This window comes from Babylonia areolata, chromosome 31 (assembly GCF_041734735.1).
Source record: "Babylonia areolata isolate BAREFJ2019XMU chromosome 31, ASM4173473v1, whole genome shotgun sequence".
In the NCBI taxonomy this organism is placed as follows: domain Eukaryota; kingdom Metazoa; phylum Mollusca; class Gastropoda; order Neogastropoda; family Buccinidae; genus Babylonia; species Babylonia areolata.
Genome location: NC_134906.1, coordinates 9,330,287 through 9,345,890, shown reverse-complemented (window position 1 = coordinate 9,345,890; position 15,604 = coordinate 9,330,287). Strand labels below are relative to the sequence as shown.

At 39.8% G+C, this 15,604-nt stretch overlaps 1 protein-coding gene across 1 annotated transcript in view; it reads left to right on the top strand.

Moving 5' to 3' along the window:
* The window catches only part of LOC143275776 (uncharacterized), a 5,420-nt gene extending 540 nt beyond the window's left edge, over positions 1–4,880 (top strand). The window contains exons 2-3 of the mRNA XM_076580055.1: positions 1,834–2,003; positions 4,303–4,880. Coding sequence (XP_076436170.1) covers positions 1,834–2,003; positions 4,303–4,743 — 611 coding nt within the window. The 3' untranslated portion in view covers positions 4,744–4,880. The remainder of the gene's footprint in view (positions 1–1,833; positions 2,004–4,302) is intronic.
* Positions 4,881–15,604: the final 10,724 nt, after the last annotated feature.

Here is a 15,604-nt window from a genome sequence, read left to right as displayed (position 1 = left end):
TAATCGTTCTGCAGTTCACTTGTTTGCTCATCTACTTGGAGTTGTCAGTCGATTTGTGCAGTTTTGAATGAAGTAAAAACATCCTTTAACTTAGCGTTACTTTATTGTTGCCTTCATCGTTCGCGCAGGCTTATAGAAAAGACGATAAACAAGCTGTACCTATAAACATACACTGATACAGATCGAAAGTTGCACACATTCAGACCGTCCACAAAAAGGGTCCAAATCTCTCATATCTTCACTTGTAGAGTTTTGTTTTATGGTTATGTTTGAAATAATTTTTACTCTGGATATTGATGTGATATTGAATAAATAACGATTAAATTGCGATTTTTAAAAATTCTATTTTTATACTTGAAACTATTCCCAACTGGGATATTGTTCAAATGATGAATAATTAATTGTAGGTTACTGTTTCTTGGTTTTTTTATTTCAGAAATTTCAGCGTTAAGAAAATCTCTTTTGTGTCCTATTTGAATACTGTGCGATGAAATGAATAAACTGTAGTTAGTTTTCATGTTTTGTTTTGAATTAATGTTACAAAATCCCTTATGCAATGTAACACTAACAACGTTGAAAAAAAAAAAGTTATTGTTTCTTTTTTCTTGTTGGTTTGTTTAAATCTGATATATGTTTTAAAACAGTTCCCCATTTGTATCCTGCTGATGGTAGCTATTTTCTGCTTCTTTTTTGTTTTGTTTTGTTTGAATTTAATCCATGTTAAAAAATTAGTTCCCATTATGTTTATGTGTGTGTTTGTGTGTGTGTGTGTGTGTGTGTGTTTGTGAGCGTGTGTCCTGCTTGCAGTCCACATTATCAAGTCAAAACTGAAAAATTACCGCACACAGTTTGGCAAAGAGCATAGCCAGCTGTTGCAGGCACAGAGAAGTGGAAGCGGATCAAAGGACAAGTACAGACCCAAAATAGGAACTGTATGAAAATCTGAAGTTTTTCTCGTCAGTCATCAACACAAGGTTGTGTCCTGGCTTGGTGAGAGTAAGACTGCACAGTATATACATGCCATGCAAAAAAAACAAAAACAAAACAAAACAAAACCCCAAAAATTATATATCTGAAAGAAAAAGAAAAAAAAAGCTTAGTGTTTGTCTTGTTTTTGTTTTAATCTTTGATTGATTTATCTTATGATTCGGGTTAGAAATATGGTACATGTATTGAAGAGTGGAGCAATCATTTTTTTTGCGGATTAGATTTACTGGTCTGGCATCTTTATTTTGCATTGAATTTTAAAAGCGATTTGGAGGGATTGGATGAGTTTGGAATAGAAAGTTCTGGGCTTGGGGTGAGGGGGTGAGTGATGGTGGTGGGAGGTGACAGGGAGGTTTCAGGTATCTGTGTCATTAAAAAAACCCAAAACAACATAAAAAATCAGTGATCGTGTGACAGGTGTGGAAAAACCTGAGCATCCAAAAAATCAGTGACTGTGTGACAGGTGTGGAAAAATCTGTGAGCATCCAAAATTATCAGTTTCAGCCGTCAGATCTCAGAAAAAAAAAGAAAAAAAAAGAAAAGAAAAAAAAAGAAAAGAAAAAAAAGAAGAAAAAAAAAGGTATGATTTTAATTTTTATTGAAAGTTCTGCAAGGTCCGTATCAGTTTCAGTCATCAGTCACATCTCCGAATCATCTTGCTGTCCTCTCTGTACCGCTTCCACTTCTAGCCTGCAGGGGAGGGGGTGGTGGGTGGGGGGTGGGGGTGGGGGTGGGAGGGGGGTTGGGGGTGGGGGTGGGGGGCCGGGGGGGTGTAAAGGGATCTTAGAGAACGTTGGAGCACCCTGCAACAACAGTCCCACTGTTAGTTATGTTTTGACCTTGCAGTTACTGTTCTTAAGACCAAACTGCAGAGTTTCCGGACTTCGTTCGGCAAGGAGCTTAACCTAGTGATGAGGTCGAACCAAACTGGGAAGGAAGCGTACATTCCAAAGTACGAGCACTATCAGCGACTGACCTTTCTCAAGGGCGTCCTATGCCAAAAGAAATGGAAACAGGTAATGATAAGGATGAATAATAATAAATGTTATCAGGGTTCTTCTGGAACTGTTCTGATGAGTAAAGAGCGGAAGATGGCTTGGATGCGGAGAGTTTGTTCTACATAAGTGATATATTGATATATTTTTCTAACAATGCACAGTTTTTTCTGTAACTTTTTGCACACTTTCAAGAATTTTGCGTTGTAGTTCAACCTCTAGTGATGATGAAGATAGCAACTTGGTGGTGGAATATTTTACTTACTAAGCTTTAGTTCATTACAATTTTGATTTAATGTTTGTACATGGCGGACGGTGAGTTTCTGTACCAGTGTGTAGACAGTAGATCAGCCTTGACTCTTGAGTACAGATGATTTCCAGGTCTGTGGAAGAAGTTTGCAAAATCCACCCATATTTATTTTCTTTTTATTGATATTCATAAGAAATGATTGAGGTGTTCACTTTCTGTGAACGTGTTCAAAGATACTTGACAGTTTGTATTCCTTGACAGCTTGTGTAAGATCTTAAGAAATGAATGATAATACTCCATGATGATAACCAACCAGTGTATAATCCAGCTGCTTGGCTGTTTCTATCAGAGTATTTATGGTGTTTGTTTGTTTGTTTTTTGTTCTTTGTTTTTTCTTCTTTATAAATGTCCATTAAGATGCTGTTGTTGTGAAATGTCAACCTACCCAAATGGAATTTAAAAAAAAGTTAAAAAAAAAAAAAAAAGTTTGCAAAATCATGTTAGATATTTGAATACTGCCACTGCCTGTGTGTCCATGCATGCCAGCCAACGACTCCTAATTGAAACCTTTGCCCAGTAAGATGTGGAGAAGCAGAGTGGAAAGGACTGAAACTGGTGTGGAGAGTTCCTTTGAATGTAAATCAGTTGCCAAGCTGGAAATCAATACATGTAGTGTACTGTTGTGTTTGAATCGGGCAGCATGCTCACAGACCTAAGTGTGCATTTTTATTTCGGGGGAGGAGGTTGTTTGTGTGTGTGTGGGTGTGTACATGTGCATGTGTGTGTGTGTGTGTGTGTGTGTGTGTGTGTGTGTGTGTGTGAGATCTTCATTTCTATACTATGCCTTTTCACTCGATATTAGACAGAGGGAGTGGTGGGGAGAAGAGGGTGTTGAGGGGAAGGGGGTTGTTTGTGTGTGCTCGTGTGTGTATATGTGCATTTGTGCATGTGTGTGTGTGTGTGATCATCATTTTTATACTAGGTCTTTTTACTTGAAGTAATAATAATAATACTAATACATAGTTTTTCTATGGCGCGATATCCAGTACCAATGCTGCTCAAAGCAACCTTACATCATAGTTGACTGTAAACATACCTTAAAAAACATATCAACCGCTATCTGACAATGGAAAACATCCAGTGTGTTCATATGAATGCAAAAGCACACTAAAGATGATAAAAGCTATGAAATAAATAAGGCTTAAATTAAAACAAAATGCATTTTATAGAACACACCCCCACACCCACAGACACACGCACACACACACACACACAGATTATATAAATGTCCCTCCCTTACAGACACACACACACACACTGACATTAAATATCAACTGCAATAAAAACAAAATTGCATAAAAATTAAAATATTTCTTATTTTCTAACATCGAATTCTGTTCGGACACACTAACATGCCTACACACTTACACACGTGTACCAGAGCATTGTAACCTCACAATCACATGCACGCACGCACGCACGCACGCACATGCACCCCCCCCCCCCCCCCCACACACACACACACGCCTATTAAAAATAACCAGACAGAATAATTGACATCAAATCTTAGACCAGATTCTAGCCAGAGGGAGTGATGGGGAGAAGAGTGAGGGTGTTTAGGAGCGGATTATGTCTGTGCACTTGTGTGTATGGTAGTGACACTGACAGCATGTGTGTGTGTGTGTGCGTGTGTGGTCCATGTGTGTGTGTGTGTGTGTGTGTGTGTGTGCGTGTGTAGTCCATGTGTGTGTGTGTGTGTGTGTGTGTGTGTGTGTGTGTGTGGTCTGATCCAGAAATGCTGCACCAATTACAGAAAACACAAACAACAACAACAACAAAAAAGGGTGGGGTGGAGACAGCATATGCCTGACTTGTGCATAGACCCAGTATGATAAATTGGATTGTGCTTTGTGTGGATTTTACAGCGAGTGAGTGAGAGAGAGAGAGAGAGAGTGAGTGAGTGCATGTGTGTGTGTGTGAGTGTTCCATGGATGTGTGTGTGTGAGTGCGTGCATACATGTGTGTGTGTGCATGTTTAACTGACTGATACACTTTTCTGTTTGGTTCCAGGATGGCCAAAACGCCACACCCACCACACAGAGCACGTCCAGCACGCAGAGCCTGGAAGAGCAGCAGCAGCACAACAGGGGAGTTCAGGAGTTCACCATCTACAGCAGCCCTCCAGGCCACCACCACCTCAACGATGACGACGACGATAACAACAACAATGACATCAGTGAAAATCTTTCCTGCGACCTCTCCTGCGACAGCATCCCTGACGACAAACTGATGCTGCGGGGTCTGATCGCACAGAACAATGGTCTCGCACAGCAGGGGTTGAGAGACCTGTCTTCCACCTCTCACCCCCAGAACACGACCCCGACCAGGTTTCTCAAGGCAATGTCCGCTTGTCCCCCAACCCCACTCACGGATTCGATCCCCACGCACCATCCAGACCCCAGGGCGCGGACCAGGAACTGTTCTTACCGCTGCTACGCGTGCAGAGCATGAACAAGAAAGCGCCTCCTCAGCAGAACAACGCGTCGGGTTGGCGACCGAACCAGCAAAGCCGAAAACGAGCATGCAGCAATGTCGAACTTGAGGAGGAGGACGACGACGTCTCAGAAGACATGAGCTTCTCGAGGACGTGCCAGCAGGAAGCTGAAGAGGAGGAGGGAGTGGAGAGTCGGGAAAGGGAGGCGATGCACAGCCTCGTCACCTACCTCGTGGAACACATGCGCCAGCAGGAGAACCGACAGCGGGAGAAGGAGGCCAGGAAGCGGGTGAAAAGAAGCACGGGGGGTCATCAGAGGTCAGAGGACAAGCTGTGGGCGAGGTTTCTGGTGCAGCAGCTGGGCGAGATCGCCAGCGAGAAAAAGAGGAAACTGCTGAAGCTGAAAATTTCCCAGATGGTTTTAGACTGTCGCATGGAAGAGTTAGAGAAAGAGTGATTTTTTTTTTTTTTTTTTTTTTTTTTTTGTTTGTTTGTTTCTTTACTGTTCAAAATTTCCCAGACTGTTGCACAGAAGAGTTGGAGAATGAGTGATTTTGTTTTTGTTTTTTGTTGAAAATTTCCCAGACGGTTGTAAACTGTCGCATGGAAGATTCAGAGAGTGATTTTTTTTTTTGTTTTTTTTTTTAAATCAACATTAAAAATTTTTTCTTTTACATGTAGACAAATATGCAACAACAACAACAACAATCTCACACCATATACCATTGTAATAACCTAAAGACAATAATAATAATAAGTAAAATAGGATAAAATAGGGCATAAGTCAATGGATGAGTTTTGTTTGAGTCAGCAACGACAGTTTACCACTGAATCAATCACATCAGTCACCAGATTATGATGTTTATCAAACAAATAAACAAACAAAAAAGAACAACAACAAAGAAAACCAACAAAAACAAAACAAAACAAAAACACACACACACATACAAAAGCATCATCACACCAAAGATCTCATGGGAAGAAGTGGTTATAAAGAGGACATTTGACAGTAATACAAGTATTAGCTACTGGGGAAAAGAAAACATTGGCTTATAAAAGTTCCATTGCACATCAAATCTGGATACTTCATTTTTTGCATATGCATTATGCCGTTCAGTTTTATACCTCGCATAAAGCTGTTTTAGAAAGGCATGCAGACCTGGTGTGCATTTTTCAATTTTGCATTTGTAGACATAATTATAGTTTGGCAAACATTATAATGAAATCAAATATATTATCTGTTTTTCAATGCTGTGCAGTGCTGAACAGTACTAACCTGCAACAGATCTCAATGTTATAGGCATTTTCACATTTTTCATTAAACAATTTTTCTGAGGTCCGAAAGGACTGTATATGTTTACAATGCCACAAAACAATGTTCTCTGGAGTCTCTTGTGTCATTACACAGCATGCAGTTATTTGTATCAGATACTCCCATAGCGTTTAAGACAACATTAGTTGCAAGAATACTATGAACGATTCTCATTTACAGCCATTTTATTTTAAAATCTTTAATTCTGTGGATTTTTTTATGGCTGCTGGAAAAAGAGGGCGCTAGCCAGCGGGACAAAGGGGAGGTTACCTACTTCCGGGAGGTTATCGGCCATTTTCTCCGCATAGGTGGAGAGTAGTTTGTAACAGGACAGGAATGCCAGACCCCTGCCGGAGTCTGCAGTAGTTGGGTCACAGTAAGCATGTTATTTAAACGTAATTTTAGATAGAAAATTTCCTTTTCCACTGAACATCGACATTTAATTTATTCGCCCATTTTAAACAACATTTTGGTTTGTCATCATTTTTGGTCAATACATCGTACAACAGTTTTGATCCCTTCTGTGCATTTTGAATAGATGTTCGTGCATTTGGCATATCCGTAAGTCCACTACCATCATTGGTTAGTTTCATTCCTGTTTGTCTTCTTCTTCTTCTCTGCGTTCGTGGGCTGCAACTCCCACGTTCACTCGTATGCACACGAGTGGGCTTTTACGTGTATGACCGTTTTTACCCCGCCATGTAGGCAGCCATACTCCGTTTTCGGGGGGATGCATGCTGGGTATGTTCTTGTTTCCATAACCCACCGAACGCTGACATGGATTACAGGATCTTTAACGTGCGCATTTGATCTTCTGCTTGCGTATACACACGAAGGGGGTTCAGGCACTAGCAGGTCTGCACATATGTTGACCTGGGAGATCGTAAAAATCTCCACCCTTCACCCACCAGGCGCCGTCACCGTGATTCGAACCCGGGACCCTCAGATTGACAGTCCAACGCTTTAACCACTCGGCTATTGCGCCCGTCATTCCTGTTTGTTTAATGTATTCCTTGTTTGAAAAGATCCATCTATTAAAAGTGACAAAATTAGTCCGATAATTAATGTAAAAAAAAAAAAAAATCATTGGAATGAGGCCTTCTCTTTGTGCGATAGACAATTCACCATCTGTGTCTGCTTCATTTAATGATCACACAACGAAGGGTCCAATCTTGTTTCCAAAAGAATTTGAAGAAGTCTGAAGTGAAACCGTCTGTCCCTGGACTTTTTCTGTTTTTCATCTTTTTCAAAACTAGGCTTGTTTCATCCAATGTAATTTCTCCTTCTGATAAATTTTGTTCTTCTGCCAATAATTTAGGGGTATGTTTAATAAGCTTCTCAATTTCACAATCTTCCGTGTTTCTCTCTTTGTACAAATTTTCATAAAAGCCTTTAAGTTCTTAAATTATCTTTTTCTGGTCTTCAACAATATTACCATTTTTTGTTTCGAGTTTTGACATTTTCTTACTGACATAATTCCGTTTTTCTAGATTCCAAAAATATTTAAAAAATTTTTTTCACCTTCTGCTATCCATCTTGCTTTGGATCTTAAGAGTACTCCTTCCATTCTCTTATCTCATATTGTTTCCAATTCTAGATTTAGTTTGACGGGCGCAATAGCTGTGTGGTTAAAGCGTTGGACTGTCAATCTGAGGGTCCCGGGTTCGAATCATGGTGACGGCGCCTGGTGGGTAAAGGGTGGAGATTTTTCTGATCTCCCAGGTCAACATCTGTGCAGACCTGCTAGTGCCTGAACCCCCTTCGTGTGTATATGCAAGCAGAAGATCAAATACGCACGTTAAAGATCCTGTAATCCATGTCAGCATTCAGTGGGTTATGGAAACAAGAACATACCCAGCATGCACACCCCCAAAAACGGAGTATGGCTGCCTACATGGCGGGGTAAAAACGGTCATACACGTAAAAGCCCACTCGTATGCATACGAGTGAACGCAGAAGAAGATTTAGTTCTTTAAGCTTACTTCATTTTCACTTTTGGTCTCCATGTTCTCCAAAGTTTCTATACTTTGTATCAGTTAATTTTCTCGCTCTCTTATTGTCCTTTTCTTTATTGTAGCAAAGGAGATTGTTTTTGCCCTTATCTTCATAAGCATGAAGTCAAAAAAGATTTTGTCTGAAATTTTTAGTTCTCTTTGATCTCGATATTTCTTCAGTTGTTGCTCTATCATAATAGTCTGCAGCATATTCAGCAATGACATTTTGAAATTTCTTCATTTATTTCTTCTGCGTATTGTTTGTCCTGAAGTAATGAACAATTAAATTTCCAAAATTTTTTAGCTTTTTTGTCTTCTCCAAATTTTAGAGTCAGTGTGACCGTTGAATGGTCTGTATCAGTGGATGATATCCTGGAAGGATGTCTGTTTTTTCAAAATACTAGAAGAGATAGTCTGACAACAGGAAGTAATTGAATCTACTTTGTTTTAACGGTGTAGGTTTTCTCCATACGTCTACGTTCTGGATTATTTTCTCTCCAAACATCACTTAAATCAAGTTCTATGCTCATTTTCTCATTTTTTTCTCTGGCTTTTGGATTGTTAACATGTAAGTAGTTATCACAGTCAACGTTTGGATCCATGGTAACATTCCAGTCACCTACTGCAATAATGTTGTAATTCTTATAGTTCTTGATTGTATCAATTGACGGGCGCAATAGCCGAGTGGTTAAAGTGTTGGACTTTCAATCTGAGGGTCCCGGGTTCGAATCTCGGTAACAGCGCCTGGTGGGTAAAGGGTGGAGATTTTTCCGATCTCCCAGGTCAACATATGTGCAGACCTGCTAGTGCCTGAACCCCCTTCGTGTGTATACACAAGCAGAAGATCAAATACGCACGTTAAAGATCCTGTAATCCATGTCAGCGTTCGGTGGGTTGTGGAAACAAGAACATACCCAGCATGCACACTCCCGAAAACGGAGTATGGCTGCCTACATGGTGGAGTAAAAACCGTCATACACGTAAAAGCCCACTCGTGTACATACGAGTGAACATGGGAGTTGCAGCCCACAAATGCAGAAGAAGATTTTATCAATTAAAGTTTGATAAAACATTGGGTCATCTTTATTGGGACCGTAAACATTGACCAGAAGAAATTCCTTTTCCACCGAAGAAAAGGTTATAATTAGATTTTTTGTTTTTATTTATTTACTGTTTAAAATTTCCCAGACTGTCGCATAGAAGATTTTTTCATTATTGTTTTTTAAATTAAAAAAAAAAAAAAAAAAAAATCCCAGACTCTCACACGGAAGAGTTTCAAGAATGAGTTATTTTTTGGGAAGTGGGGTCTGTTGAAAACTTCCCAGACCAGTTGTAAACTGTTGCATGGAAGCTGGAGAAAGAGTGATTTTTTGTTTTTTTGGTAGTTGTTGACTGCTCATGAACACAAAGGATGGTGTTTGTGTCTCTTTCCTTCCCTTGTACTGTGAACACACACACACACACTCATACAGGCCATTGAATATAACCACAATTATCTTCTGTGATATGACCATTTTGCTTTTCTGTGCATGTTTATGCATCTGTAAGTCAGTGTGTAGTTCTGCGTTTGTATGAAAGTGAAATTTAGCAGTGTGTGTGTGTGTGTGTGTGTGTGATTTTATGCTTGTTTTATGTGTGCATGTATATGGAGAAAACTATGTTTAAGGACTTGGTGATTCTTCACAGAAATTTTGAAAGTTGAACTCTTTGACCCATGTTGTGTTCATGTTATCACACCTGCTCATTCCACATTGCAAATCCAGAATAACAAATCACGTTCATAAAAAGAAATGTGACCAGTGTGTGGTATTATTGTTTCATGTATGCACAGAGAGGGAGAGAGATGGATTAACTGGGTTCACTAAAAACAGAGCACACAGATATATATTCATAAATGGTTTATTGTGTCATCAGTTATTAACTGTATTTTGATCATTAAAGACCCCCCCCCCACCCCCCTCTCTCTCTCCTCACACATCAGATCTGACAGAAATGGCTTACAAATCAATTCAAAACATAAAAAAGGCAAAGAAAATATGATTGGTGACTGGTACACCTATCGGAAGCCCTACTGCATGCTTGACCCCTTGAATGCTGTTCAAAAGTATGCTGCTCCCTTTAACTGGGGCTGTCCACCTCACTGAGATAAATTAAAAGATTGAGCTTATAGGTCAGGATGTCAGCCGCAATTCTTTTATTTAGGATTTCTTTCCTTCTGGGACTGCATTTTCTTCGTTCAGCAAAATCAGTGACACACCACTTACAGCAGTGCACAGTGACTGCACTCTGAAAGTCATGCCACAAATGGTCTCATTATTCCATGGTTCAACAATCAAAGGCTTAATGAGAAATTAAACATGCTTCAGTTACTATTAAAAAGCCCCAATATATAAAACAAGAACTACATAAGATGCACACACACACACACACACACACACCAAAATGGAAGAACAGCATGAACTACGAGATCCGAACCTCTTGTATTCTCAGCCCTGTCTGATTAACACAACCAGTTGAAAATGGATATATATAAATAAAAGTATACCTATTAGAAAATTCAACGATTGGATTGGCAGGTAGTGTGCATGAAAGAGCCAGTAAGCGTATAGCCATAGGATCACGTTAAATATAAAAGTAATAAGTCTTAATTCTATTCTGGTACACTGACAACAGCCAAATAACTGAATCAAAGAATCTACTGGAAGCTGAGTAAAATCCTATGCTCACTAGTTACAAAAGTGAGTCACCTTTGACTTCATTCATTAAAAAAAAAAAACCCAACTAACCAACCCTGCCAATAAAACGGACCGCTGGATATAGATGATTCGTGGAGAAGAAAGATGATTTTTTTTTAATCTGGATCCTTTCCCCCCTGCCCCCCACATGACCCCCCCGCTCTCCTCCCCCCAAATCTTTCACAACTCCTGCTTGCCCCAGGCACAAAAGTACACTTTCCAAGTATATGTCCAGAGAAAACTACACTACTCATCAACCACATTGTTATCTTTTGCCACACTAAAATTGCAAAAGGATACAACTAAGAAGAAGAAAACAAAGCTTTCCTTAAATAAATACACCCTGCCAAGTCAGCTTTTCAGATCACTGATTGGTTGGGCACAATGACCAAATGGTTGAAGCCTTGGACTTTCATTTCCATAGTTCAGAGTTCAATCCCGGTGTAAATGTTTCAGATGCAATAGTGCAGCTCACAAGGATGCATTTCTGTATAGGAAGATTGATGCTGAACTTTTAACTCTTCATCATTTCCACTTTTTTTCTTCTTCTTCTGCGTTCACTCGCATGCACATGAGTGGGCTTTACGTGTATGACCGTTTTTACCCTGCCATGTAGGCAGCCATACTCCGTTTTCAGGGGTGTGCATGCTGGGTATGTTCTTGTTTCCATAACCCACCGAACGCTGACTTGGATTAAAGGATCTTTAACATGCGTATTTGATCTTCTGCTTGCATATACACACGAAGGGGGTTCAGGCACTAGCAGGTCTGCACATATGTTGACCTGGGAGATCATAAAAATCTCCACCCTTTACCCACCAGGTGCCGTCACCGTGATTCGAACCCGGGACCCTCAGATTGACAGTCCAACGCTTTAACCACTCTGCTGTTGCGCCCGTCATTTCCACTTTAACCAGGCAAATGTTTCCCTGTCAAAGGGAAGCAACAGCAATACAATTAGAAAGCTGAATCAATGTGCTATGAAAAGAGTTACTTCCTGTTGAATGTTCCAGAACAGTTCCACGTGAATGTATTGCCTTTCATTAACTTATTGAGCCCTGTGCCCGAACACTGCCCTCATGTCAGAATTCATAGCTTAAAAATGGTGTACAAGTTCTTACGTATGTGCATAAACTGCAAACAAAGGGAACTAACATCTACACTGCACCGTCTGTGCCCCAACATGTCAATTTTGAGAAAAAACTGGTCAATTTCAGTATATTTTCTTAGCTATTCTGTATCAGTATGGCATGGAAGCATGCTCAGGCTGTAAATTCCCCCTAGCTGAATGAGTTAACGTATGGACGGCACGATCAAGTTAAACATTTTTTTCACCCCTGAAACATTGTTCTTACTATTTATAGGCTTACTGGCGAGTACACAACTTGAACGGGGGAAAAATATTCCATTTTAAAGGACACGACTATTTAAAAAATCTTTGTGTTTTTTATTTTTTGTGTATTTGTTTGCAAAGACAAAATTTTAATGACAAACTAAGCTTGGGAGAAAATAAAAGCCAAGAAAGTGAACAGTCTTCACAGTCACTACACAGAATGACAAAAACAAGAGAGATGGAGAGCATGCTGACAACTTGTGTGCATGTTTTCATACTTTCCTTGTGACTGTATGTTTTGCATGCCGTTGTTCTGCCCCAGTGGTATTGCGTCCACTTAGGAAACCAGAAAATCTGAGCCAGAATCCCACACTCACCAATTTTTTCTCCCCCTCCATTAGACCTTGAGAGGTGGTCTAGACAAAAATCATTGGGATAAGACGATAAACAGATTCTGTGTGAAGCATGCACTTAGCACATGTTAAAGAACCCACTGCAACAAAAAGGTTGTTCTTGGCAAAAACGGTTAAGTATGTGTAATTAAAAAGGTTGTTCTTGACAAAATTCTGTAGAACAACCCACTTTGATTGGATAACAAAATATCCTTACAGGCAGAAACAAAAAAAAAAAAGTTGTGTTCCACTGTAGTGAAACCCAAAATTCACACACAGAAATCTGTTCTGACAGTGTAGCACAACACGATACAATGTGCACACATGTTTGCCAGTGCAAGTGCTTGTGTACTGCTGTTCTTTCTGGAATGTGTCATGTCACTGTAAGATATTTTATCCCGTAAGCAGGCTGGGCTCATTGGAGACGGGGCTGCCTATACCCCCTTATATTAATCAAGACAAGAAAAAACACCTCTGGTGAGACTTTTTTCTTCGTTTTTTTTTTTAAAAGACATTTATTGGCACATGTATCAAAAGGAAAGCATCTTTTGACAGGAATATTTAATGTCATTTTTAGTCCATGTTATTTTTTGTTATAAAAAAAAAGATGTACAATAACCTTTTTATTAATTTATCTAATATATGATAAACTTGAAATTCCCCATCCTTCTTGCACACCTCCTCTAAAAACAATGAAACAAAAGCAACATCTGAAACAATGTTCTGGATTTACAATATCGGACTTGACTTGCAGATTCAAACACCTAACCTGGCCAACTTTTGAAATCGGCACTTGAAAAAAAAAAAGAAGAAAAAAAAAAGCTTTGTTAATAAATCTAAACATCCTAATCAATACAGTCATGGGGAAGAAAATCACCAATACTTCACTTAAAAAGAAAAGATAAAAGGTATAAAAGTTCATGACTAAATGTGTACTGCAATTACTTTTAAAATGTATTGAGAAGTATGTACCAAACGATCTTTAAAGTCTTACAAGAGAAATGTAAATATTCATCCCAATGATGAACTCAAATTTCATCAGGATTCACTGGCACAAATTCATTGATTGTTTAAAAGTAAATGTACAAGAAAAAAATCCAAACAAACCAACAATAATACAATGACTTTAACTCTTTAATCAGACCATTTGAAAATGACATTTTGACAGGTTGTATGTCTGTATGTCATGTCCACCTCCCCTTCCCCCCCCCCCAACAAAAACCACTATGGTGTTGAAATAAACATTCTGTTCACCCAGATAAAATCAGCACTGGCAACAAAAAACTGATTCATGACTAACAAGACAAGCTTTTAAACTAGGATCAGGGCTTTTGATAATGCATGAATATGTGTGTCCCTGAAGCTTTGAAAATGGAAAGAATGTACTGCAAGTTCATAGAGCAGGTCCATGAGATGCTCTTCAAAATTTCTGAAACAAAACAAATAAAAAGAGAGAAAATCCTGTGTGTGAGTTTCGGACTGATGCTAGGATCATCTGCTATGAACATGAGTTCACCTCTTGGCCTGGAAAACTAAGACAACTATGAGAAGGTAGGAATACCTGCCTTTGAATGTCATGTGTGTAGCCATGCAGATCTGATTAAAACATGCAGCATTCCAGTGACCAGCTGAAGATAGTATGGAAACACCTAGAATTAAAGATATCATTGGAACCACTATAATTACGGTAAAAGAGTGCCTGTGACCCCCAAGACAACCTTGAGCTTTAATCCAAATCACTTGGAAAAAATGGCTGAAATCTATTACTCTTTATTAAAAAAAAAAAAAAAAAAAAAAAAAAAAAAAATCTTTTCCTGAGGCATTTATTTCACCAGCCATTCAAACTTCAGTGCTGGCATATTCATGGGAGACTGTCATTGGTGGTGGTGGTGGTGGTGGTGGTGGTCTCCACTCTGAAGGGAGGATGCTCATTCGGTCTGGCTCAGTGACTAAGCAATTACTGTCATCAGTTGGGGGCTTTTTAGTATAGTAGTTGGTGTCCTGTGTATGGAAAGGCAGAACAACCACGACTGAACACCACTGAACTGACTCAGCAGCCGGGCAGGGTCTCCTCTGGTGTGTGGCCTACTGGCGATCTAACATTGAAAGTTTCCAGTGGATTGCCAGCACCGAAACTGCGATGTGGCTGTGAAATTAGGGGGGCTCAGAATGAGGGGTGTGGGAGTAATGCCACTGAAACGGTGCTGATGATGTGGTAGCACAAAAACAACAACAAAAATTCACTAAAACTCTCTCTCATCATGAAACACACTAATAAACCACTAGGATGCACAGCCCTATCATAAAGTTGGTGAACTTTTTTTTCTTTTTTAATATTTCTTTTTGCATCATATTTCCAAGTAAAATACACCACATACATTCAGAAGCTGAAAAAAAAAAAAGTACCAACAGACTGAGGCATGAGAGGACATAAAGAAAAAAACAAAACAAAAGCAGTCATAAAAAAACAAACAAACAAAAAAAAAACAACCCACCAAAGGTGAGAAAGGAAGGAAATCTCAGCCCCATCCACACCCCACCCACAAGTAACAGTTCCACCCCCACAATCATTTTGGCTTGACACAAAAGTGTTCCTGCTCCCCCACCCACCCCCTTCCCGACACCAACCATTGGGCCGGATAAATCAAGTGAAATATATATAATTTTATAGGAAGTAATAAAAACTGTTCTTCACAAAGCATTCTCAGCCTCCTGACAGACAGAAAAAGAAGACGGTGCCAGAATCTGACCACACACATACTCCCAGGCACCCCAACACATAGAGGCAGAACAAAATGTCTCTCTCTCTCTCTCTCTCACCAGAAAGTTTCTCTCTGCACACACACGATTCCTTCCACTCTAGGTTTCTTTCCGGCACCTGTGCTGCACGCAACCGCACATCATCATCATCATCCCCCGCCATGTAGAGACGGGGGAGGAGGAGGAGGAGGTCACCAGGAAGATGCTGTCACCTCACAGAAAAAGAGCTGGTACAGGTAAAGAGGCTTGCCTTCCACAGGTCTGAATCTCCTCCTCTCCTTCATTCACGTTCCCTCCTGGTCTTCTCCTCCGTTCATGCATTTCCTGTTCCCCTTCTGCATTCCCCTTGCCC